This window comes from Corvus hawaiiensis, chromosome 3 (genome assembly GCF_020740725.1).
Source record: "Corvus hawaiiensis isolate bCorHaw1 chromosome 3, bCorHaw1.pri.cur, whole genome shotgun sequence".
Lineage (NCBI taxonomy): Eukaryota > Metazoa > Chordata > Aves > Passeriformes > Corvidae > Corvus > Corvus hawaiiensis.
The window spans coordinates 77,113,436-77,141,128 of NC_063215.1; the positions used below are offsets into that span (position 1 = coordinate 77,113,436).

At 36.2% G+C, this 27,693-nt stretch overlaps 1 protein-coding gene across 23 annotated transcripts in view; it reads right to left on the reverse strand.

Moving 5' to 3' along the window:
- The window catches only part of AFDN (afadin, adherens junction formation factor), a 119,456-nt gene that overhangs the window by 51,642 nt on the left and 40,121 nt on the right, over positions 1-27,693 (reverse strand). For 14 of the 23 annotated variants that reach the window (XR_007202800.1, XM_048299637.1, XM_048299640.1 and 11 more), the window contains exons 7-17: positions 23,313-23,424; positions 22,772-22,939; positions 21,346-21,390; positions 16,327-16,421; positions 15,317-15,579; positions 13,736-13,805; positions 11,495-11,610; positions 6,623-6,684; positions 5,534-5,739; positions 1,857-1,877; positions 971-1,116 (exon numbers count right to left, since the gene is read on the reverse strand). Coding sequence is in view for 22 of the 23 variants with exons in the window: in XM_048299637.1 (XP_048155594.1) it covers positions 971-1,116; positions 1,857-1,877; positions 5,534-5,739; positions 6,623-6,684; positions 11,495-11,610; positions 13,736-13,805; positions 15,317-15,579; positions 16,327-16,421; positions 21,346-21,390; positions 22,772-22,939; positions 23,313-23,424 (1,304 nt within the window). In the remaining variant the exon portion in view is untranslated. The remainder of the gene's footprint in view (positions 1-970; positions 1,117-1,856; positions 1,878-5,533; positions 5,740-6,622; positions 6,685-11,494; positions 11,611-13,735; positions 13,806-15,316; positions 15,580-16,326; positions 16,422-21,345; positions 21,391-22,771; positions 22,940-23,312; positions 23,425-27,693) is intronic. The other 9 variants (XM_048299652.1, XM_048299651.1, XM_048299650.1 and 6 more) reach the window with 3 other exon arrangements.

Genomic DNA, 27,693 nt, shown 5'->3' on the forward strand with positions numbered 1-27,693 from the left:
CAAACTACACATACTGCTCTTCTGAGAAACACAGCCCCTCAAAACTAAATAGTTCAACCATGGTTAGGTCTCCCAATCCTGTCACAGTACAAAAAGAGCACAGAATACAGTATTTCATACTGCAGAAAAATGAAAATACTGCATTTAAAATATTCATCTTACAAGTGGGAGTACTGGGTCTAAGTCACCCAAGGTACAGTGGGACTTCTCTAAACATCAGTTTTGGATACACAAATTTGCTGAGAAATACTTGTTCAGTAGTGGCTCAGGGACAAGAAAATCTTAATACAAACAACAATTAAGCCTTTCTTGTTGATTAATGTTGTGCTCAGCCAATGTTGTTATCTTTATTCAAGGACACTTTTCCTCTGAGGGTTTCCCTTCCCATTTGGATATTTCATTCAATTTTTCCTTTAATCAGTATTGTAATTGCCTGAGCTGACAAGCATAGCTTGATTTTTACTCCAAGCCAAAACCTGTCCGTCCTTTTTTAAGAAAAATCTGTGCAAAAAAACCACTGTGCAAATTGCTATTTATGAGACTTACAGAGGTAGATTATATTTAGAAGCTCTTGAAGAGCACAAGATTCATTACTTTAAAGAGGCAGGAATATTTAAGCCTATGTATTTACAGACTAACAGCAAAACTAACCTTTCGGCACAATTTCACATTATATTAAGAGAAAGCAATCAACACAAACTAAATTTCCCTAAAATTTTCATTGGCAGCCTCAACTATCACAAGATCATCTAACAGATGAAACTCATGCACAACTCAGGGATTCATATTCACAAAACAAGGCATCTGTCTAAAGGAGTAAGTCTAGCCTTTCTTGTAAGTTTTCCTCTCAGATATTTAACAATACACAAAAGACATTATTGCCATACCTAAAATTTGGCAGAAATGTGAAGTTTTTCTATGAACACAGAAACAGAAAATGGTAAATAAAACAGAAGTTTGATAGCCTTACTTGAATGCCATTTGAACCAAGTGTGCCAAAACATCTTGTGCATCCACAGTAATTCGGCTAAGATCTCTGTCTTGCTTTATGAAATTGAGTAATTCAGATGCATTTGCCATCCAAAAGGCAAGGGCCCCAGCAATATTCTTCTGTTTCTGTAAGTGGAAAGAAGCAAGAAATAATACAGCGAAGTAATTTTCTGGTAAGGCATGGCAGCTTAAAAAGGCTCCAAAGATAGACCAGTACCTCTTCCCATTTCACCAAACATCTCTCAGATACCAGATATTTGCAAAATGTTTGTATGTAATACTGCAATTGCTGTAACTACTAAGTTCAATTTTAACATGTTCACTGAACACATGAAATGCTAATAAATTGCCAATAGCCATATCAATGAAAGCCACAGTGTAAGTATCTAATTACACAGTGCTACGAGCTTAGCAGATGCAGTATCTGGTAATCTGTGCACTTTTAAGCGCATATTCACTACTGCCCACTGCCACACTGATACTGCGCTCACTGGCTTTGATACCATGTGATTCAGTATCAAGTACTGATCTATCTCACCATCTCCCGACCACAAATGCCAGGCCAGGCAACCTCAGATGAAATCCAAAGAATAGGAACCACAAACAACAAAAAAAGAAAATAAAGGGAAGAAAAAGAACTTTGGTCATTTCATATCCACATTGAAGTGCGTTAAGCAGAAAATATGGAATGCCGTAAAAGTTGCAAAGTCAAAAAAGGATTTTAGTACTGCATGTTCCAGTTGCTGAATGAGTGTTATGAACTGTTCAAGTCCAGCTGTTTGAGTATTGTATTTTGATATGGAAGCAGCATGAGAAACTGAGCTAAGCCAACATAGCTAGGATCACTTCCCAGCAACATATCCTACCTGATCAACCTGGTCTACCTCCTGGAGAAAAACGGACGAAGGAAATCAAACAGAATAGAAGAAAGAAACTTGTGAACAATCATGAAAGCTTTAGAAATCAAACACTAAATATGAAGGTACAACACATGTTCACAGTTTTACACAGATGCATTAATCACTAGCTATGATGCAACTGAGCTCCTTCTAAAAAATTAATTATTTTAATAGGACCAGTAGCACAACAGCTATGAACTGAAGTGCCCACGTGTCACAATTAATTCAAGGAATTAATGCTTTAAACTAGTTGTCATCCCGGACTGGTTATTCTATGCTCAGTGTGCCACAGAAACCTTGCAGAAATTTTTGCAGGCAATGGGGTAACTAGCCAACAAAACCAACAGATCCTGGGAGCTATTTGCCCACACTGCTGCAATGGAGACGATATACAAACACACACGAGGAGGGAACAGAAAACCCCCATCCAAAAAGAAGAAAAAAACCAACCAAACAACAACATTCAAAAGCAAACAAAATATACAGAACACCTAGGACAGATTTAATACATGGCTTTACAATTAAAGAACAAAAAGACTGTTTGAAACAACAGAAGAATCAAATGAAATACCACACTACGTTTCGTAAATGTTGGTAAATATAAAGCTACACTGAGTTAAAAGAAAAAAAAAGAACCCACCAGATGTTTGTCTGATTATTTAGAATTGAGCTCTTAATTATTTTTTGCTTTCTAGCCAGATCACTTTCCCCCACCCACAACACGGTGAACTTAGATGCAAATATTTGAGGTGCTACTATTTCAATTTTAGTTAGAGCTCAAAACACCAAATCACTGCTTTTTTGTTTCCTCCCCCTTTCCAACCAAAGCACTCTTAACTGACTGAAGATGTGTTGGCACAGAACAAAAGGAAATGCTCCTTCTACAAACAAATGTTAAAATTTAAAAAGGATGAAAAATGCCACAGAATGTTTTGGGGGAAAAAAAAAAAGGATAAAAAAAAAGGCTTTTTAATATGAAACAAATTTCTAATCCTGATTTTTTATTGAAAGCACTGATCCTTCTCATAAATCTCTCCTATCTTATCCCTATCTCATACAAAGTCATCTCTAATATTTGGATACAAATATTATATTTGAAGTCACAGATTCAATTTGTTAGCAAGTACTTCTTGAGTAACTTCACAAAGAGACTTGATACCTTTCTGATCTAGGCAGGCAAAATTAGGATCTCAGTTATTAATTTACTCCCACAGTACAGGCACAGGAGTTTGTGCACCTTCTCACTACTTCTGTTTTGGTGCCTCTCTCCCCTTGCCTCTCATTTGTTTTCTCTGTCTCTCACACCTTCAGATCCCCTTCAGTGCAGGAATGCTTTACAGCTGAGACACACCAAAAAAGCTATGGTGATACAATTTATTACATGGTAATTTGACTGTGACAGCTTACATTACAACCACTTACATTACACCTTAAATCAAGTAATTTGACTTAGCTTAGCCTATACTACTTATACTCTATGAAGACAGGCCCAGGTTAAAGACATTTTACTGATGATTAGAATCAATGTATTTATTTCCTTTGCCTTCAGCCCATTAACCTTGAAATTCACTTAAGTTTTACTCTTTTGACCCAGGTGTCATTTCCCCCCTTTCCTCTGGCTCCTTCAGCATGGCATTTGAAACGAAACTCCTCCCAATTTTAAAGCATCCTCTGACTCCTTTTGGTTTATTTCTTGCAACTAGGCAACATCTTTCACAAACCACAAATACTGCTTCCTTGCTGATGTGTTCCTTAAAATTTAGGTTGGAGATTAGATTGCAGCTGGAGTTACAAGGTTGTAGGAATGGCCTTTCACAAAGGCAGTCCAGACAAACAGTTGAGTTTAACAGTTTTGCAATAGTATTAGCAGGATTATAGAAAATACATTTGCTTACAACCACAAGGCTGCATGTGACTTGGGAAGCCCTTCTCAGTGCAGTAAATGAACGTTTTCACAGGATAATCTACTTTCTAGCTTTGATGTGTTTTCAAATAAAACTGATGTTTGAGTCCACCCCACTAGTATCTTCTAGCAACTACCTCGTTAGCCATTCAATACTAAGAATGGAAAACTTTATTTCTGCTTTCCCACTGTACCCACCTCCATCACTACAAGTCTTTGTAGGTTCATTGTAACTAGTATACATTAGTTATATAAACTGAGTGACTTTCTTTGATTCAGACCTGTAACTTCCAGTTTATATTTGAAGCCTACCCCTTCTCTGTTTACTTTCCATTCTAGCAGCTGAATTGCTTATGTGCAGGCCGGCTCTTTCCAGTTCAGGTTCTCCACTATAGCCACAATCTCCTCTCTTCCACAGCCAGATTTAATCTCTTTTTCTTTTTAACAGAAGAGCCTGAATATTAATTTTTGATACCATTTCAGTTTTACCAAATATCTATTGACTGTGACATCAAGATTCAAAGCAATGTACTAGTTCTTCACTTCAGAATCAAACTGCTCTTCAGTCTCTGATCAGCTTTGGAATGTACACAGAAGGCAAATCTTATTGCAAAGTGTCCTCAACATCAGCATTTCCTCCCAATCTTTCCTGTGGAAGGTGGGAGCCTGTTGTAGAAGTTTACACAGGGGTCTAATGCTAACATTCCCCTGCTGAAAACTCCACTAAATCTTTCCAAAACCTGAACAAAAGCTGAACAATTTTGGTTTGCTTGAGTTTCATGCCACTCCTGTTGTTCACTTTCCTACTCTCCCTTAATCAAGTTATTGTGTAGCACTTGCAATTGTAAATTCTGTAAGGCAGGACTGACATATTTGTTATGCCCATACAGTATTTAGTGCAGCAGGGTCCTTGCTGCTACTCTGGCAGCACTATTTGCAACAAACACACCTGTTTTAATAAATATAGAAACATATTTCAATTTTTCTTCTGAGAAAAACCTGCAGACAAAGAAGTTTAATTAATTTAATTACTGAGGATACATGAACTAGCACCCCTTTTTTTGAGAAAATGACCGGTCTGTTTTATCAAGTTACACAATGCAAGGTATTGTCTAATATCACAGACAACGCAGTGGATCTTATCCTGCATTTCTACACAAAACAGAATTCCCCCTGTGCTTCTGTAGAAGTCTTGCACGTATAGTAGCAAGAGCATTAGACTACATATAAAATATTGGAACATTTGAGAACTTCTATTTCTCTTTACAAAGCAGTTGTGTGAGAGTGGTTCAAGATGTCCAAGTTTTATTACCATTTTTGTGGTTACAAAAGTTGCAGAAGTAACAGGATCAAAATTTAAAAGCCACCATTATTTTTAATATGTTCAAGCATCAGTCAGTGCAAACAAATGCTATCTATACAGTATTCTTTAATAAGCCCATCCAACTTGTTTTACAAGGGTTCACAGCCAGAAATGTTTGCAAAGATCTTACCTTCTAGAAAAGTCACCTCTTGTCAGAGAACATAATCTTCAGAGCAGCAGCCACTCCCTAACTTCCCACATTGCTCAGGAGAGAGTTTCATACCACTGACATTATTCACTGACATAAAGGGCAGTCAATGCAGGCATTACTGTTTAATCAACTACTGTTAAGGGTCACACTAAGAAAAAGGCTAAGAAGTTCGCTAGATTAACAACGTGTAGGTAATTCCCTTGACATATTTTGGCAGAGTAACTCACCTGTATCACTCCTTCCATCATGTTCACCATCTTGTTGACTATTGCAATGACTTTGTGAGTACGCTCAGCAGGAGTGATGTCAGGTCTGTATTGGCTGGACAATACATACCGACATGTCATATACAAAACATATGTTGGTGACAGCTTAAAATGAACTGTTGAGCTATTTGTGTAATTTATAATAGCAGATAAGAAGGCATCTTCAGCTGTAGACAAAGAGGAAAAAAAAAAAATCAGTATGTCATAAAGCCATAGACAGAAAGAAAATGAAAGAAAACAATTTCACAGCTTGAGGCATAAAGGATTTTCTTTGGGAGAAGGAGAGGAAGGGGGAGCAACTTACAGGAATTTGAACTCTTAAGCTGTCTGTTATGTACCAGTTAGCTAGACACACTAACAACACACTTCTAAATAAAGCCAGAAAATCTGATCATTGGGAACCATTTCTGTTCTAGTTCCTATCTCTTTGCTGAAAATTTGCATATTCAAGTAAACAGGAAAATGCAAGATTTCTCTTGTACATTTTATTCCAACAAAGCTCCCATACTAAAAAAAAAAGTCAGTCTTTGCTTGCTCACAAATCTATTTAGTTTCAAATATTTGAAGTATGGACAGTCTCTAGTATGACATTTTTCTACCAGATCTAAGGCCTTAAAAACCTGGGGACCAAGGTAATAAAAAATTAAACTCTAAACGACAATGTAAATCTAATCAGATTTTATATAAAATGGATTTTGACCAAGACACCATCTATTATACAAGCGTAGAGAACTACATAGAAGACAGTGAATTCAATGTACTGTTGAGGAGATGGGATTAAAATTTTTTTCACATTTAATTTGAATATCTGAAGATGAAGAGTTGAAATGCAATCAGAATTAAGATACGCATGAACATGCCTCAATATCTAAAGTATCTGTTCACCCTCCCAACAAAACAAGTTATACTACTAGACTGTCTAGCATCTGTATAGTCATTATTTTTTTCAGTGTTTACTTAAATTACCCTGAAGTTTTCAAACTGGCTGAAATATTACAGTATAGAAGAACGCATTAGCAGGTTAGGGATGTAACTTCACAGTCTACTCACAGCTTTCCCTGAATTCAATACTAGCAGGCAGTATCAGTTCTGGTCCATGGGTATCCTGAGATCTAAAGAAAGAATGAAAATTGAAACAAGTAATCCACATGGGTGATATTAATTACTGTAAAATTACATATTTCTTCAAATACACTGGTTCCAAATATTGATGCAACAACCTTCCACAGAAGCATCGTTTTTTTACCTTTCCTCCAGAATCATTCAAGCTGTATTTGCCAGCAACACAACAGATAAAAATACAGACTTGAACTGTGGAGTCTGCGATATTAATGAACACCCTCTTCTGCACTGCACGGCAGACTGATAGGATTGCTTTGCCACCTGCCATTGACAGGATTCAAATAACAAATTATTCATGGGCACATGAAAGAAAGTGAATGAAGCTTTGCCTGAAACATCAGCTTGGTTACAACAAATGTACTTTGCTGCCTTTCAAGCCCTCAAAATTTATGAAGACTTGGTCAACCTATTGGTCCTTTTTTCTGGTAAGGAGGGAAAGGAGGTCAAATCCAGTCCCTACCCCAACCTGGCTGTTGCTACACTACATTGAGAAACAGCAGTCAGCCCCAGAATCGTCCTCACTGAAACCGACTGCAGTGCTATTTCTTACCAGTACCCATCAGAGAAATCAGAGAGTAGGAAACTGAACAGAGACTTGGTTTTTCTGGTGCCTGCAAAAGGTTAAGTACGTATTTCACAAAACCATAGAATATCCTGAGTAGGAAGGGACTCATCAGAATCACTGAGTCCAACTCCTGGCCCTACACACGATGCCCGAAGATCACACCATGTGCCTGAGAGCGTTGTCCAAATGCTTCTTGAACTCTGTCAGGCTGGTGCTGTGACCACTGCCCTGGGGAGCCTGTTCTAGTGCCCAAAAACCCTCTGGGTGAAAAACCTTTTCCTAATTTCCATCCTATCATTACTGCCTTAAGCAAAGGCATTACCTGAGCAGTTCTCTGCAGTTGGGCACCTATTTTTAGGAAATAAGTAAAAGCTTAACATCTTCTGCATGCGATAACTATTTTAACCATATGTAACACAATAGACAGCTTTTTAGTTTCCCCAACAACTTTGATAAAAGAAAGGAATGTAATATAATTATATAAGCCTCATTCTCCTGAAGATTATTAGTTTTGCCACCAGGTAGAGACAGGACACTGAAAGCCTGTATTCAGCTACCACCTGTAGTAAAAATCCACAATATAACTTTGAAGGCTGATGTCAAAAGATCTAAAATTAAATTTTAGCATATTGAATCCAAAAATTAGCAGTGCCTTTGGGTTTTGGTGGGGGTTTGTTTGGTTGCTTGCTTTTTTAAAAACTTGCAAAATCTTAAACCAGCAGAGAACTGAAACTGTGCCATCTATATAATGCCTTATTATAAGAAGTGCTCAGCAAATCCAACTTCTGGGGAGTTGAAGGTTAAGGAAGAGCAGGCACAACATGGCAGTATGTACACAAATTTCTGCCATTTCAGTTACATTTCAAACACGACAGCACACTCTCTTTATGAAAAGCACCCAGCTGGTGTGTAAATTGTAGTATTTTGTGTCTTTTTATTGCTATAAATTTAAAATGAACTAATTTGTCACCACCTCCACACTGTCAAAAGTGCATCATCTTCACTGAGAACTTAATTACTTCCATAGAATACTTACCAATATACAGCATTATAAAACAGAACTATACTGACAACTCCAGAGAAATTTTTAATCTTTCATTATAGGAATGGTAACAAGATGTAGAAATATTTTAACAAACTGGCTAGTAAACCAGTGACAGATTTCAGCTGATGATTTATTTTATTTTCCTTAGAACAAAATGATATTCATCAGTTTCAGCACAAACGGAGGAACTGGATTCCCAGCCAATGAGAGACAATGTGTCATGAGTGATGAGACCTGATATTAATGCAAGATTGCTTACAGACTTCTGGAAACTGGCCATAAGAGATAAATTAATACAAAGTAATCTTTAAAAATTGTAATTTAATTTTACCTGTAAATTAGTTGTCTAGGTACAGATGTAGTAAATCAATTATTTAACTACCCTAATAGGAGTTCCCTTCAACAAATCACGGAGTCATAGGATGGTTTGGGTTGGAATGAGTCCTTGAAGATCATTTAGTTCCAACCCCCGTACCATCTTCCACCTTCCCCAAAGAACATGCAAAAGAAATACTCTGTAATTATGCTCTGCACATTAGAAATCTAAGTTGAAGCAATTCTCTGTGCTTCTGATATGATAGCACATTTTATTGGATACATTTTAAGTATATATTGTCTTTGTGCTATTGCTCTTATACAGCCTCTCTGTGGTGATGAAATTCTCTGAGCTAAACCAGTCTGAAAGTCTAGTTAGGTTTAGGAGGGCCATAAAATATTGATTAAGGGTTGCCTTCTCTCTTAGTATAGTGTCAGATAATATTACACTTTAAAATTGCATTCAAAGCAGTAATACATTTTCCTGCTATTTCTGTATTCTCCTAGATTGTCTCTGATAAACTGCACAAAAAAATGAAACACCATTGTGTGATTGTTTTAGTCAGCATACTAGGTATGTATAAATTTTTTAAGGCATGTTAAAGCTAGGAATCAGGTAAGCGTCTGCAGTCAGTTAACACCACTTACATATCATACTTATTTCCAACCAAACACATCTTGAAGAACTCCTGAAAGGTATCCAAGGCAAAAAAATATCTTCTCTTTTCTCATTTTTATTATATGCTTGCTCATGCTAATTGTAGTGTCAGTTATCTAATGAGCATGTATGACCACAGTCCTTAACTAGTCATTATGTTTCATTTCCAAGAATCACATTTCAATCAGAACAACCATACACAGTAAGTAAACTGGACTTATGATCTCGAATCTCAATTATTTTTCTTTCTAGAAATGAAAAATCATGGCAGCCAAGTTCTAATCTTTGGTCTTCAACCCATTCAGTGTATTATTGGAAGAAACTCTTATTTATCTTACTATTCACCTTTAGAGAGCAGTGATGAGCACACAAAGACTACCCACAAGAACATTTAGTGTGGGCGGAAGTTGTACAGTAACAAAAACCTGGAGCTTGCCAGTGAAGAATTTTTGGTTTTTCATACTAACAAAGCAGTTCACAATTACTGTCCTTAGAGTTCATAAAAAGAGACCAGAGTATCCCAGAGGAAACCTAACTAAAGGTCCACAAAATACATCCACAAAAGGGAAGAATTCTGTGTAGTCAGGCAACCCATTGCCCAGTTTGTCAGTCCTAATCTGACATCATGACTTTGCTAATTTGTCAATCTCATAAACACAGTGAACGAATCTGAGAAACAGCACATGATAGAAGTGCTGTATTTAGATAAACATGACTATTTACACAATACATACTACAAACATGTAAGACATGTACATTAATAAAATATCAATGTCAGGGCTGGCAATGAAGATCTCTGAGGTTGTAGTTATTACAAATTTAAGTGTGATCTAGATGCCTCTAAAAATACTTTCTGCACACAGGAACCATGGTGAAAAAGCCTTTGTAAAGAGTAGCAATTTAAAAATAAATTCCTCTCTTTAGAAGGAATTTAAGAAGTTAAAAAAAACCCAACAAAATGAAGCCAAGATACAGCTCACAGATGGCTCTGCATTTTCGAAATACAGCACAAGATAATCCTCTTCATAGTATTTTAATAATCTTCCTACAGATACAGATGCACAGATCAAGGAATATTAACAGCAGAAACCTCAAAAACTTCTGACAGGCTATAAAAAGCTCAGAAGGAAATTCTGTTCATCTTTTATGAGGAAAATTACAGTTAAAATACTAGTAATTCAAGAAGGAGGAGTTAAATCTTCACAACCTTAATAAAATTCTAAAAAAGAATCTGAAGATGAAAAGGCACTCTAACAACAGAGCGCAGAGTAGAACTGAGTTGCATTCTGGTCTAACTTCACTGAAAGTATTTAGAAGATGTCCCTGCTATGGAACATTCAAATTCAAGTTCAAGTGGAAGCACAATTTTCTGCCCTTTTTTGGTTGTATTTTTTTCCTGCCACTCATATCTCTGAATTCTCTTTTCTCTCGAGTGAATAATAAATCAATTTAAAGGTACAAAAAGCTTCATACTGCAAGCTCTACAAATTGGATCGCTGCACTTTTTAACCCTGAAGCACATTTACCTTACCTTTCATCCATTTATCATAGCTGTTCACCTAAATTTAAAAGTTGATTTATGTAGACAGCAATACAATCTTGTATTTTTTGAAAAATTTGAAAAAAAATTCTATTCACATAATCACCGATTTGCTGAGGTGGGATAGGAGACACTAGAGATCATTTGATCCAACTTCCCTGCTCAAAACAAGGTCAACAAGAGCAAGTTGCTCATTACCCTGTCCAGTCAGGTTTTAAGTATCTTCAAGGACAGAGACTCCACACCTGCTGACAGCAGCACAGTAGACATAGCAATGACCTGGTTATTTCACTTTCCAGAGTAAATCACATCAACTTGCCACTGACAAATGAAAATTTTAAGTAGTTGTACTTTTGTTATTGAAGACATTTCATATGACATGCCTAACAACAAATCAACAATGTGACATGACTATCAGCCTGACTTTATAAAAAGAGAACCACAAATAACAGATTACTGAAGCAAAAGATTAGTTTTTTGGATTTTTTTAAGCATGGTGAAGTTTTTTGCTTTGGTTGTTAATCCTAGGGTTTACTTGGGGCGAGATCTCAAAGGAACTCTCATTTTCCATAGGGGAAAACCAGATCATTTAAAATACTTTAATGCAGTGCTTGATCTATGGGAAAAACATATCTGTTTTTTGGATTCTGAGAAGTAATGGATCCCACGTTTCCTACCTGCTGTCCTGTCTGCGGTAATCCTGCTGGTCTATTCTAATCATCGGCTTCACCATTCCTCGCTCGGCTGTGCTGGATGCGGATGATGTCCTGTCACCGTCCAGCCTGCTGGTGCTCTAATTCAAAACAGCGGGACAGGTGCTTAGCATGCAAGCACTGCATTAGCCAGTATTTGTGCCTAACACCACTAAAATGAAGTGTCAGTCTGAGGCTTGAAAAGAGATGGGGAAACAGAAGAGGGGAGTATGGCACAGAGAGCGACAACTCAGCAGGTGTTTTCACCACAGTGAAGCACTGAAGAGCCTGCTTCCAATTCAACAAACAAAGGCCAGCTAGGAGCAGCTCTTTGTTAATGCACTGCTAGAATTTATAATGTAGCTTTCTAATATCTTTAATAAAAACTTGCATAGCTACCACAAAATAAGAATGAGTTGGGAATCAAAACTTTAGGTAAGAGACAAAGTTAAATATATTTACAAATTTAAAACTGGCCATGCTCCCCGACTCTGCTCCTGCAATAGTTCCAAGTGCTTACACTACTGATCTGTAACATAATTTATCCTGATTTTAAGGAAAGTCTGATCTGCCAGGCAATACAAAATTTCCAACACAAGAAGGGGCAATTCAAACTGTGTTATTTTTTTATGTAACACTTAATTTGTTCTCTTTTGGTGTCCCATGCTCCTTAATAGGAAGCTTTTAATTTATGATTTCTAATTCAATCAAACCCTATCAGGAATGGGGCAAACACGTTGCTTTAAGCAGCAAAATAAATAGAAATTATTTTCAGCATAAGGAATTGAAAACAGGACATCAGTAAAATACGAAGTGTTTCAACATTTCATAAGAAATTTCTAGGACTAAATAATTTGCTTCGACATAGGAAAACCTGCCAACAAGTGCATCTCAAAACAAGGGTTTGAACTAAATCACTTTTCACCACCACATCTCAGAGAACTTTCATGAAACTTACTGTTAGCCCTTTTCCAAACAGAAAAGCAAACTTAGAAGAGAGCAAATGTTAGAAAATGAGTGATTCATCAGTGATTTAACAAGATGTCGTATACATTCTCAAACAGTACAACTAAAAAAGAAACTAAACTTTTTCCATTAATCCCTAGGTCCACTAGAAGTATTTTTCTAATGACTGTGAATAAGATATGAAGTATGCTATATAATGAAGCCAGAAACTCTTATTCTGAGAAATTTTAAGCCATTTTATTAGTTTACAAAGTTTCTGTTCCTCCTTCTAAAATATCACTAAATAAATTCCTATCAGAAGTAGGTAAAGAACACATACAAGATAAGAGAAAGCACTATCACAAAGCTACAAAGAAAGTAGAGAAACTGAATCAAAAGACTGTGGTAAGAAAACAAGTAAGACTAAAAATACATTCAAAAGCTATCAGAGTTATTAATACCTACACTGCTGTATTAATGCCACTAAATATTTACAAATATTTCAGTTTTGTAATGGTAGAAATAAAACATAAAAGAGAATACATTTCTGGGAAGATTACTACATCTCATACTGCTGAAATAATTCATTCTCTCATTTCATCTGAGGCATGTGATCATAGCAAGTAAGACATTAACCATTGTGTCATTTACTCTGTTTGCTCCTGGAAAATGCAATTCTGACACAAAATCTAGTAACAAAAAGTGCAGAAAGAAAGCAAGAAAATATTATCACCTCATAAAATGTTTATGACTGCAGAGACAGTTTGCTTAGTCAATGTGTGTACAGGAGCTCTATTGAAGTCTACAGTCACATCCATTAAATTTTAAAAGCCTAGTTAAATTAAAATTGAACACCTTTTCACATTTTATATAAAACATTTATTTACCCCATCACACGTGACAACAGCCATATGCTACACACACAAGGTAACAATGTACCAGTTCTAACAAGAATCTCTACCGAATGTAATCTGCTTTCCATAAGTCAAATTGGGGAGGAACTACTTCAGGTTTGGAGAGTTTCCCTTTCTAAAAAATGTTACTATTCTTGACATGAGATGCACGCCCAGTGCCAATACAAACTGAAACAAAAGGGTTTTGGGGAAAAAAAACCCCAAAACTAAAATAACAAGGCATGTGATATCTGAGCCCATCCACAAGGAAAAAATGGCTGGCGAGACTGATGAATTGGCCACACTTCCCCAAATACTACTGATGTTGTAATTTTGATTTAACTTATACATGCCCTTATTTATTGCTAACTTAGTCATAATACAGTACCTTGCTTGCTGGTAATGCTGTTCCACTGTGAATATCTCCCTCCAGATCAAATGTGGTTTCCTGGACAGCTCTATAAGCAAGATAACATTTCCAGTATGTTTTAGAAGTGGTATCGTTAAACATTTAACAAACAAGGAACAAAGTAACTAAAATTAATAAATTAAAATTCAAGGGTTATACCATGAGTCCAGTTAATACTAACTTTTTTTAATACTGCAATAGTTCTTTATACTAATAATTCTAAAAATATTTATACAGAATTTCATTTGCAAAAACAGATTCTTAGCTAATTTCCTCCCAGTCAAATGAGAAAACATATATACACATAAAAATAATACACATAAAACATGTTCATGGCATTGTATTCACTACAGTAGACTAGCTACAATTTTTTTCTCAGCTCTTTAGTATTAAATGTACAACATAATGTAAATAATTCATAAATCATAGTAATACATATTACTATCTCCTTAGTCCAAAGATTTTAAAAAATATTTGATTGTTCAAGCTGCAATAGCCCTTTGCCATAGATTTTACTGTCCAGATAAAGCTCTGCAGTAATACAGTGCTTTCCAGTTGACTGTAAACCCCCAAGAGCACTTATTTATTTATCTGCAGGTTAAATGTAGAATGAACTCAAGATTTCAGCAAGAATATTACGTGACAGCCACATGGCTGGAAGTCTTCCTGCAGACAGGGCCTACAAAAAGCACAGTGTCCTTCCATATGAAAATAAAGTGGAGAAAAAATAAAAATGTTTAAAGCATGCATCTATATTAACTCAGCAGATAAGCTTCTTTTCCTAGGTATCTTTCTCTCACTCATCTCCAAGCCAATTTGTTACTTTTCTAAATGGCATTATACAAGAATGTGTATATTAACAATAGTAGCCTCATTTGGACCCAGAGAAGACAGAATGTTGGTTTTTTCCCCTGCAATACAAACTGATTTTAAGATGGCTTCTTCTGAATATTTTTATAGCCATTGAACAAAACACTTGCACTCCTACGAGTCACTATATCTGTGATCAGTATTTTTATTATGCCCCCATGACAAACATGAATGAAAAACAACAGGGTGGACTTCCAGACTGCTAGTCCTTGCAACACAGAAACTAGAGGGTAAGTAATCACGCTATAAGAAGTTGTTGTTATATTGTTATATAGCTCCCTGTCTTCACAGTCTCATTTCATGATTACGTCATTTCCAATTCCTTTTAGTGGAATTGTGAAAGTTATAATCCGAGAAAAAAACAAAAACCAGACTCTCTGAAAACATTCAGCAAATTCTTGACTTTTCCTGGAGCTTAGGTGAACTGTGAAATACAGGAAAATAACGCATTATAGAGTTTTTCACACAGAAGTGAGCATGAGGAAAACTTTTTCATTATGAAGTACTCAAACAAGACACTTGCTAATCCTACATAAAATCACAAGGTGGAGCTCAAGTATTAAAATTATATACTTAACACTTTAAATGAGTTCACACTCTAGTCACTGGCCATTTATAATGCTCTCATTCTCTTTTTTTTCCCAAGGCTCCCCTTCTAACCTCAGGAGGAAGAAACTAAATCTTACTCACCCAGTCTTGTGTCTTGGACCTTTGACCATAAGACTTGCATCAGTAGGTCTTTTGGAAATAATATGGTCCTGAGTAGGATCCACAAACTTAAACACATGAGAAGACCCAAACTGAACCTTCATTCCACTTTGCAGCATGGTGGTTTCTGAAATACGCTGACCTTCCACATAGGTTTCAGCATCAATGCTTCTCGGGGTAACAGTAACAACTCCATCCATATTAGTGAGGTCACAGTGATGAGGCTGAATTCCTGGACCAAACAACTGGGAATAAAATTAATTAACATAGAATGAATTAAATTACACTGCAGCAGAAATTAAAAAAAAAAGACTAAGATATAGCTTACCCTATTTACAAACTAGTAATTTAATTTTGATTATGAATTTAACAAAGATGAGTGGTACTAAAATCAGTGAGTTTCACTTCATTATTCAATGCAACAAAAACAATAAAACACACATTAACTAACATGTCCAGCAGACATCCCTTGATGAAAAATTTTTCACTCTTTTGGTCATATACTGTTTTCTTCCTCTTGCTGTTTTATATGAAATCTTGCAACGCAAGTAATTATAAATCAACTAACTGCACTGACATGGACCCAGGGTGCTGTAAGAGACTCTCCGGCATGAGCTTCATACAAATATGCTTGTTTCATACTCTTAAAAAATCTTGCCTCAAAGAGATTAAGACTAGGACTTGAAAGTCATTAAGCAATTACAAAAACACTGATATGCATCATTTGATCCAGTTACATAAAAGAAAACCTCATTTTAAATAATAAACCCCTTAACTAATAAAAAACTTTACTATAATAACAAAATCCTTCTCTTAAATCAAGAGTGGAAGTAAATTAAAACAGATAATGACCATTAACACAAAACTGCAGCAATATTTTACCCTTCGAGCTCTGACAGGTATTCACAGCATATTTTATTAGTTTCCACAATTACACATAACACACCAGAGATCAGATCTGTACTGTAATATGAATCTGCTTTTTTCCGTACCTGAATGGAATTGTCATCAAATTTTTCAGTTCCAACTTCAGTGACACTTAATTGTAGACGATAAAGCTTTGGCTTATCTCTGGAGTCAGAACCATCTGTACAGCAAGCAACAAATATTAATTTGCAAGTTGATAAAGGTCAAATGTTCACACAGTATTTCTATATCACCTCAACTTAGTTCAGAATAGCAGTGTTCAAAAAAAAAAGGAAAACCTGGGTGACATTCTTTCAAGATTGTTGGGAACTTGATTGTTCCTCGTAATGTAAGAACACTGAAAGTAGAGAAATCCTACTTGGAGCAGCTCTTTTCTACAAATGCAAAGAACAAAGTAATCAAGAACTACTATTCTGAACATACTCTGAAAAACCTTCTCTATTTCCTTAGTAGTTTAAGCAATACAACAGTTTTTGTAAATCTCTAAGATTTTATATGGGTATACCAGTATGGGTTTAGAAGATTAAGAAAATAAAACACCTGCAAATCCCTACATTAGTAATATCTATGGATCTTACTAAAGTACACATTATCAGCTATATCTACTGTCAAGTGGTCCACATACCAAACTGTTTCTAATTCATCAGATACTGACATAGAGCAACATTAAAAGACAATCTCACAAAATGTTTACCTGTGAGAGCTTTAGTCTTAGTATATAGGACTTTAGCACTTCTGGCCTTATCTTTATAGTTCCATTGACCTATATTTTTACCTCTCAGAAAATGAGGTAAAAAATAAAGTCCAACTTCCTACTCTCTTCAGAAATACATACTGTTCAAATAGAATAAAATTTCACAAAATCCACTGGACATATGAAGTGTACACAATTTAGCTGGTGCCTTCACAGGCTAACATAAATGGGTTTCGGCATACATATAAATCCTCCCCACTTCCCAAAAAATCCTACAACTTTTAAATACTGGTGGAAACTGAAGTAATACTGTCATTTCTGACTTCACTCCAATCCCCTCTCCAAAGCAAAGCTGTAAAAAAGAGAGGCTGCAAGACAACAATTGGCTTACCTATGGAAATGAACAATGATTTTGAATCATCCCCAAAAAAGTGTTAAGAGAATGTTATTAAAGCCATGGCACATACATTGATACGGTCTGCACCAGGCTCCTAGTCATCTTCAAATTTTTAAGTGAAGTCAATATAAACAGAAGCTCCATAAATATAGCTGTAGACTCCCAGCATTACTACCAATATCTGTTTATTAAAATCAGAATGCAAACCATTTAACCATAAAGTGGAATTAATAAGCTTCTCCCAGATTGGATGGGATGTTATTGGGACATAAAGACACCAGGCACAGTTAGTCCATAGACTGGTACTGTAAATACTGAAGTTAAGTGCTGATACTATAGTAATATGCAGCTACTGAACACAGAAACACTATCATAGCATTAGTATGTCATCCACCACAAAAGCACTAATCATAACACCACTCACCCCTCAAACATCTTTCAGGTAGAGGCATAAACCTTTTATTAAATCCCTGTATTTGAGTCTTAGAGAGGCATACATTTAATATCATTGTAACCCAGAAGAGATAATGCTAGTAGAATGTCTTCAGCAATTTGAATTGTGTGCAATTTTAAATACTTAACAATGCTAAATCAGAAATTACATGGCTGCATCTTCAGTATCCCTAAATGCAGACATGTAATAGATTACTGAATGCATTTGGCTGCTTACACCAAATTCCATAAATTTTTATTATGTCTCCCCACAATTTACACATCAAAACCTAGAGTAGCTCTTTCATTTATTTTTTTAGGAATCCAAAAGTCAAGTATTTTCTCCTCCTACCCACATCCTAGTTTGGTAAAAGTGGCACCCACGTGTGTGTGTGCATGCTCTCACTCAAGAAATGTATTTTAGTATCACAGTGTTTCTGCTGAGGCAAATTCTCTGCAGTGTCCATTGTGACTAGAAAAACACCTTGTATTAAAACCACAGTACTAGATACAAATGCAATTTTTTCTCCCCACAAAAAGGAGAAAATTTTAAGGAGTTACTCAAAGTTATTTGGGTTATTTTTTATACTCCATCAGCAATAAAAGCCAATTTCTACAGAAAAAGGTATCTTAATCTTGAAGATAATTACAACAAATCCTAAGAAGAATGAAAGGCCTTTTTGATCTAAGGGAGGGATGCAGGAGGGAAGGAAGGTTGTGCTATACTACAGTATAAACAATAGAGAACACAGTATCATAACAGTCACCCCAGGACAACCGTATTTCCTGTTTTTCAACAGCTGGAACCTCACCTAAATGGTATTTGGAATGTCTTCCTTATAACTCACTACAGCAGGATACCCATTCTGCCATACCTGGGGCAAAGGCCCTACTCCCCAAGCCATGACAGTCCATGAAGGCGGATCTTAGCAAAGGACACAATACAAACAGATTTCATTACTTGGTTTATGCACCTAAGAGTCACCATCCACACTTCAAACAGTAATGTTATAAAAAACTCTGTAGTGAACAGGAGTGAATAGTCACCATAAGCACATCAAGTCAGTGGTTTGCAACACAAATGTGTATTTTTTAAGCACTAGAAAAAACCAAGACAGGCCACCCTTCATATATGTTTTAAATGTGTTAGTTCACCACTAAAAGGTGAATCATACACCACTTTGAAAATTATAACTTCAATTGATTTCACTAGTCCAATGCTTGAAACAATGCTGGGAAATAGTATTGACTTAGCACCAGACTGAACCAAATGATGAAGATCAGCTCAGAGGAAACAAATAAGCCCAAAGTTTAACAAAAATGGCCACACAATGGACTTTACCTATTGAGTTAAAAATAGTTAAATTTACATTTGCAAAGCACATTTCCTGTACAAGTGGCTGACTACTAAGAGTTTAAAAACTAATAAGCTTAGGAGATGGTTGGGCAGATCTGAAATACCATGCTGAATTCAGGAGATAATTCTACTATTAAAGTTCAGACGAGATGTGTACTGCCAGCAGAAAGAGCCAATAGTAAACATTTTTTTTATTGTAACAGACAACAAAGGTAATGTGCAAAAGTGTTACACATGCCATACTGCAGTTCTGTTCCCAGAAAGAAGGTTGGCCAGGGAAACACCATGGCTAAGGCTTTCCCAACTTCTCCAGCCTCCTGCAATTCCTCTTTCCAAGTTGTTATAGCTACATGTCCTCCACATCTCCCACTGCTATCTGTTCTACAGCTCAAGGTTGCTCTTTTTTGTGCTGAAGCAGGGAAAAAGCCTTATGGGTTTGCCTTTTTATTTTTTATTTGTGCTTTGTAATTTTAATTTCAGGCTTGTAGGATCTGAGGCTCACATCTAAAAAAATGGGGGTTTGCCATTTTTCTTAGCCTTTAAATAATTATGATTGAACAACTGAAGTTATTAACATCCCTGAAGTCATCAAAAGCCATATTCATAGATAATACAGACAGAATCAGCCATTCAAAGTGCTGCTGAATGTCACTTCAGTCTATCCAGTCTATTTCTATTACTATCAGATTCATCTCAGTTTAATGGTTCATTCACATGACGTGGGTACAGAGACAATTGCTGACTGCCACATTTACAGCCACAAGCTACTGAAATGCATCCTCTACCATACAGAATCTAATCTTCAATCAATGAAACAGTCGTACAAACAGCAACATCAGCAGCTGTGGAGAAGTGGAAAAATTGGACATACTTCACTAGCAAACTTCCTAAATTTGTGCAATTGCACAGGGCATGAAAGTGAGTCTGCTACGTCCTCCTGCAAAAACATAAACGGCCACTGTTTTGACAGGAGGACATTTCTACTGGAGTTACTTCTGTAATAAATTCAAGTATCCTAAAGTGATTTTTTTTCCAAAGACACAGTCTAACTCCAGAGTATGAAGACCTCTTTTTCACACACTGAGATAAAGATTTAAAAAACTATTTTTTTTTTCCGGTGACATGTAACCAAATTTCAATCTTCCTAGTTAATGGTCAAGTGTTCCTGCAGAGCCCATCCATGCTTTTTAGTTCAGCACACTCAATGAAAACTTTCTGCTCTCTAGAATAACAATGTTAATGGAAATAGAAGTCTGAATTCAATTCACATAACTGAGCACTGGATGCAAGTTTGAATACAGTTCTTTAAACCCCAGTATGGTACTCCACAATCATAAATCACTCCATAATCATAAAGGAAAGGGTGAGCAACACTGAAAACCACATGCAGTTCTTCTATAGCAGTCCAGGAAATAAAGTGAGGAAACAAGAAAAAAATGTAAGAAAAGAAAAAAATATTTTGGTACACATTTCACAATGAAAAGAAAATGGCTTTGTATTCTTGTCTATTTGGTCAAACCAGAACACATCTGCACATTACTCTACACTCTAAGAAGAATTAAAGATCCATAACAATTTGTACATTAGGCTATCAATTTCAAACACTACAGAAAAAACTGAACAAGTCTCTACAGTCTGAAGTGCTAAATCTTTGACATACACCACTAATGTTAGACAATACCACAAACCAGGCAGCGGAAATACCAAAGGACACCATGGAATACCAGGGAGTAGAAACTGAGGTCATTTTCCCAGGGGTCCAAACACTATTTCACATAAAAGTCATCACACATTTCATCCACTGGATCAATACAGTCAAACACTGAAAAGCACAGTTAAGTTCCATGCCATTTACCCAATACATGTTTTAACTATGAATTCTGCAAACAGATGGATCAAAGAACTTTTTAGTTCTACTACAACACTGCTTGTACACCACCCTCTGAAATTTAGCTGTTAACCATAGCTCCAAGGCTGAACTCTTTGGGTAACAGTACATTCATGATTTATTTGATTTTTTTTCGCAGATCAAATAATTACATGGCAGCTGACAAAACAGATAACTACTTCACAGAAGCAGTCCCTTGGAAAAAAACCCTTAAGACAAATAAGATAGTCCTTCATTTGTCATAAAGAAACACAAGATTTACAGTCGGACAAGTTTTTAGTGACTAATGAGAGAACAGTATCAAATACAGCGTTACCTTCGTAAGCGTGATAGTTGTAGTAGGCAAAGTGATTCCTTCTCCCTGGGGTTAGAAACACATGCAGAGGACCCAGGTGAAGGCAGCACCAGCAGAACAGATACCATGCAGTACATGCGGAGGAGGGCAAGAAAAGAAAAGACAGGAAAGGGTGAAACCGTAGCCAGACAACACCTATTCAATCTGTAAGGATGAAGCTTATTAACTCTTTCAATTTTAGAAACTGTGTAGAATATAAAGACATCAGTACTACAAAGCTACTGAATGAAACAATCCTTATTGTTTAGAGAAGTGACAACAAGCTGTTAGAAGAAAAACACGAACAATAGGTCAGTCCCACAGGCAATGTGTGAAGCTCAGCACACAGCGCTGACACCTGCGGCACTTCAGACTGGGTTTACTCTCTCCGTTAATGGGTGTCTCTCGCCCCTGCCAGAGCACAACATTTTAATGCTAAGCACTACATCCCACAAAGAGTAAGAGAACAAGAAAAGAAATCAACAGTACTACTAAAGAACCCAAAATATTAACATGCAAACCAAACCTCAACCTGTAGAACATGATAGTACATTTCATATATTCTGTGTACTGATAATTTCATCTGGATTTAAAATAAACAAACAAAACCCCCACACTCTTTGACCATAAATTTAACCTTTTTTTTGAAGTTCTGATCAAGCAAAGGTTTCAGCACCAATTGCCAACCTTGCTTCCCAAAAGGAACACCAGCAGACTTCAAACAGTAACATTTACTTGAATATCTGAGCGTATTCAAGTTACACTTAATAGGAAAAAGAGATGTATATAACTCAATCACCAAAAATGGAAGTCCTTATCCAAATCTATAAACATAAGGACGATAGATATTAAGAGCATAAGTTGTGTATGTTTTATCAGTAGTTGTGCTATACACAATCAATCCCTCCTGGCTGTCCTAGATCATAAAATTAATTGCAAATTACCACAAAGCCCAGAGAGTTCCAAATATGACAAAATAAAACTCAGCCTTGCCAGTGATTTGAAAGTTCCATATAGGCTGAAAAATGCTTAACATCTAAGTTTGATTTAAAAATTCATGTTCTTATCATGTTCAAACATGTGGTTTTTCCATGTATGGCACTGTCAAATACCAGATATGCTACAGTGTACTTGTGAATGCAAAGCAAATCAGATTTAAGGTTAGTAAATAATTTCTCCCCTTTTTTCACTCCAAACATTTGCTGCTAAGATTTTGATATTACAGCAATACACAGCTCTACCTTTAGTTAGCTCCAATTCAGAATCTGACATCAGAAAAACAAATCATGTGGCACAGACTTCCTGCCACATCAACTTCCTTGTGCTTACAAAGAAAGTCTTATTTTTGAAAAATCCAAATGACTATATAATAATGCAATTTAGATTATTAAATAACCAGAATTCTTACCTGGGCTTAATTCTACCAGGTATGGTAGTTTCTCAGGAGGAAGACAAGAGCCATAGCCAGACCCGTCAACTCTTTCCTTCCCCTTTAATGGCTTTCCATCAGTTATCTTCCTGGTTTTCTTTGGGACATAATCAGGAGGCCGCCTTTTCAACTGGAAAACCAGTACTCCTAAAACACAGCATTATACATCGTTTGAGTCACACTGCCAGTGAATAAACACACAACCAACATCTGTTAATCTGCAAGTGTCCCATAGAATTACTTTCAGCTTACTAAATTCCTGTCACTTCTTTAATTTTTCAGTATAGTGAATAATTTAGAAACTTCAGGATAAAATGCAAAACCTTTCTACTACCTAATTATGTAATACTACAAACAGTGTATAATGAAACAGTAAATAACTCTAATACTCCCTAGTATTTTAAGTGCCCAAAACCAAAACACGCTGGAATATATCTTAGAATTTCTTCCTTTACAGAGGATCCACAACATGGCTTACAACCCAAGGCACAAAAATACCTTAAAAGGTTTTTGGACATACCTTTATCACTAGGCCACTCCCTGAATATCTGCAGTGGACACTCATCATCATCAAGAATAGTTTCTTTAGCACCTTTATCATCAGAGTGCTGAGCACCAGGAGGCAGCACGACCTAAAAAAGAATTAATCAGTTTTCAGAGCCATTAGTGGACAATTAGAACATTCAGGGTTATATCCTCTGATTACTTTCTTTGCACATGTTGTTTATAACAAGAGATAAGGCCAAAGAATTCAGTAACTTGGAATGCATTTTGTTTTCCAAGATTTTCTAATTCTCTTCTCTTGCCTCTTGCTACAGGTTAAATCACACTTCCCAGAATACCAAGTTAAGTCTAAAAAGCAAAGAAAATCAAGTTATGCTTAAAGTAGACAAGATCATCTTTCAGTAAGAAAAAATCATTCCCATTTCTCAACAGCTAAGACAAAAAAAGAAAAAAATCTGTGGAGATGATAGTCAAAAACCAAAACTGAACTTTCCATTTTTATTTCACACATTGGAATCAGCCTTTCATTTTGCTAATGCCATTCTGCTAACACAACATATCTGTATCTTTAGAAAAGACACAACAAGCTGACAAAGACTATGTCATACCTCCTGCATCCTTGTCTTCCCCTAAATTTACCTGGTCTACAGAAGGGACTAAGGGCACAACTGGAGCATTTCAAACAATTGCTTCATGCTGCCTAGCTCTGAGGAAGAAACAAAACCCTTTTGGAACAGAACTACAGACTGTTCCTACCTTTTACAGCTATATCCTCACAAGGCAGAGGAAGGGGGAAACCTTGATTCATGAAATCTGATCTTAAAGGAGACACAGCCTGTAATTTCATGCAATACTGCTCCCCGCAGCAATCAAGAACAAGTAACAACGACAGGCAGTATTACAGTTATTAAAGACAGATCTTTCAAAGCTGAATCAAAAAATAAAATAAAATACATTGTACTCCCACATTTGTAATCCTAACAATGTTATTTAAATTCATAGACAGTTCTATTTTAAACAAACTACTCCAAATTATTTCCATCTCTGAACTACGACCAAGATAAGACCTTCTGAAGTGATGCAGCCATTGGCTACAGCATCCTTCTATGCTGCAGCCCTCTAGAGACTTTCCACTCTCATTTGTTCCCTCCTTTCCACACCCTTTTCTGTGTTAACCAAGTTCCCACAGATCCACCTCAAACATCCTTTCATCTTCTTCCAAGCAGGAAACAAGTACATTTAAGATCAAAAGTATGTAATCTCTAAAACATTTTCTATGCAAAACTGGGCTAAACATAGGACTAATTAAATTATCTTTAATTAGATTTTCAAATAGACAAAATATTATAAAAGAAGGAAAACATTAAATTGTATAAACCAGAGGAAAACAGAAACACATCTACAGTCAAATCTTATCTTGCCAAGCCACTCTATTTCACATCTCAGATTTTAAAATCAATTATACCTACAGGATAATGAGGTTAACACTGTGTTTAAAGCTATATTCAACAAGTAACAATCTCAAAATTCCAAAGCCCTTGACACAGAAGGTAACCAGTTACAATGCAAGAAATACATGCATACCAGAAGCTGACCAATACTGAACTGGGAAGGAAACCAAAGAAAAACCAAATGCAGTGAAGCCAGAGGAACAGAGGAGATACAAATGCACAGGTGCTATTTGAACCTGATACTACTTCTACCATGGAACTTGGATAAGCACTGGTACTCAGCGCTGGGTTTAAGGGCAGCAATGGTGAACTAGACAAGCACTGCTCCCCTCATCCTCCCTGCCAGTCACCATTCCCCTCATCTCTTAGGAAGCATGAGCTGGTAACTCAGACATACCTCACTTTAAAAAGGTCTGTGACCTAACCTGTAGGAAGATACAAAACACCACGCATGTGAGCTCCTGCACGCCAGGAGGCTTCTAATCGTTATGATGCCATTTTAGAAAACACCTCTGGTTTAGGCAAATGCTGCCTCAGTGCCACCCACAAAACTGGAATTCCTACATTGCAGAATAATGGAAAAGCATGGTAACAAGTCTATGTAATGCCTGGGTTTTGGCTTATGGGTAGAGATTTGCTTGAGTTTTTCAAAACAGATGCACTAAAATATGCTTTTGTGAATTTTCATCTATACAGGCTGCTGAGATCAAGCACAGACATTTCACTGATTTCTGCAACAGAGATGGGTCAAACCAGCCTAATATCACAAGTTTTGGAAGCAGTCTATAAACTGAACCAAACACAAAACTGAGAATTAGACAAAATACACTCTGCTTCATCACGAGTCTACTCTTAAGTATATATAAATTATCATAAAGTCATTCCATTCTATATTTATTAATTTAAAATGCAGAGAAACATGCAGAAAATACAAGCTAAGAAAATTTAAATGAAGACCATAGCAACTCTGGACTTAAGTTCCAAAGCATTTGTTGGAATAAACAAGTAAGGGAGTATAAAGCCCCCTGTGAAAAGTAATATATAGAGATCAAGCGATCAGATCCGTCCATAGTAAAAGTCTCACACGAGAAAAACCCCATGCTGTAACAGGTCTTCAACAAGCTCTTCTGTCATTTTAATGTTTTTTAAGTAAAAACCCTCGTATCTACTGTATATTTGAGTACATCTGCTAATTGTAATTAATTAATCTACAATCTTCCTTACAAACTGGGAACACAGGCTTTGCACATCCCCCTACTAAAACAAACCAAAAAAGCCTAACAAAACAACAGCAGCGACAACACAAAAAAAACCCACAAAACCCCTGCAATGGATCTTGCTAAAATACTTAATGCCTTATGTCTGTAACAACTATTACTTAAAAAAACTGTTCACCAATAAAACTACTCACCATGAAATGCGTATTTTTGCTTGACATTACAAAAAGTTATTAATGCCTTACCCTCAAGTAAAAAATAAATGCATTCTAAAAACAAAAGTCTAATCAAGATTCTGCTTTCAAGAGTTAACTGGTTTGCTGCATGCCTGAAGTCTAATGCCCCAAGTGAATATGCACAGGTAGCTTGGAAGATTGTCTAATTAATTTGACATCTTCAGAGATGTGCAGTGAACCCCATACTATTCAGGGAAACTCAAATCAAGCAAACTGAAGCAAACAAAACACACATTGGAACAAACTGGTGTGTACTTGCTTACACAGAAGAGCACTTTAGAAGTCGGCATAAGGGTACAGCCTGATACACTGCAAACCAATGTATGAAAGCAAATAACCAATAGGAAAGTGCCATTTACAATAAAAGTTGTCAGAAATGTTATGAAAAGGTCTTACAATGTTTATCTTTCAGCTGAAACTTCAGGAGTCATCTTTATTACAGGTACTTACACAGCCTTATTAAATGTTTTGTCCTCTAACTTAAAATTCATCTTAATAGTTAAGTAAATTCAACTGCTTAAATCTTCAAAGATGACACTCACCTGGACTCAAAGAGAACAAAATGTTTCAAAATCCCAACCAGTAAGAAACTGAAGTTATATGTTCCACTGATAATAGCTGAACTCAACAAAATGTAAAGAATAGGAACATGTGCAGGATCTGTCTTACACAGAATACTGTAAAGTGTCAGAAGAACAGGGGCAAAAGGCATACACCAGGGCCAGAGAACAGCTATGAGACTTCAATATAAAGGAGTGTGCCATTGAACCAATTCAGTGGTGCATTTGCGAGTTTCCAAAAAAAGAGAACCGTGATTAAAGACACATCAGGTTAATTATCGGCTTTTTTAATATTTCAAGCAAGGAAAGCAACTTCATAAAATATCTGGCAAAAAAGCAATTTTAAAATCTAGATTTAAAATACTCAACTTTATTAATAAAAGAAGAACTATCATATTAAAAGCCAAGCACTGTATCAGCACAGGATGGCCAAGCAAATTTTAGCCAACTACAACAACTTACTGTCAGCAAATAAGGTCTGCTACACTTAAGAGTTATAAAAACTGATCTGCTATTAGTCAGTGACAACCACTCATGTATACCAAATGTAAACATAAGCACATAATTTATATCAGTTCAGGAACTGACTGTATGAAGATGTCTTACTCAGAAAATACAAAATATGTTCCAGAAGTGCTTCCCAAAAAACTAACGTAAAACAATTTCTTTTGCAGCAAAGACTTCAATAACTTTTCCCAAGATCAAAGCAACATTCGCCAGACAAAATCTACATTAAACATCCTCACACAACAGAAAATAGGAAGCAAGAGGGAACACTACCACTACAAAAAGAGTAACTCGCAACAGTTTCCTAGGTAAAGGTGCAATCAGTCCCTAATAAATTCCCTAATATTCAAAGATTTTGTAATACTTCATAATAAGTCTGAACTAAACAGACTGAAGCAAAACTATCTTCCAAATTCAGCCTCAATG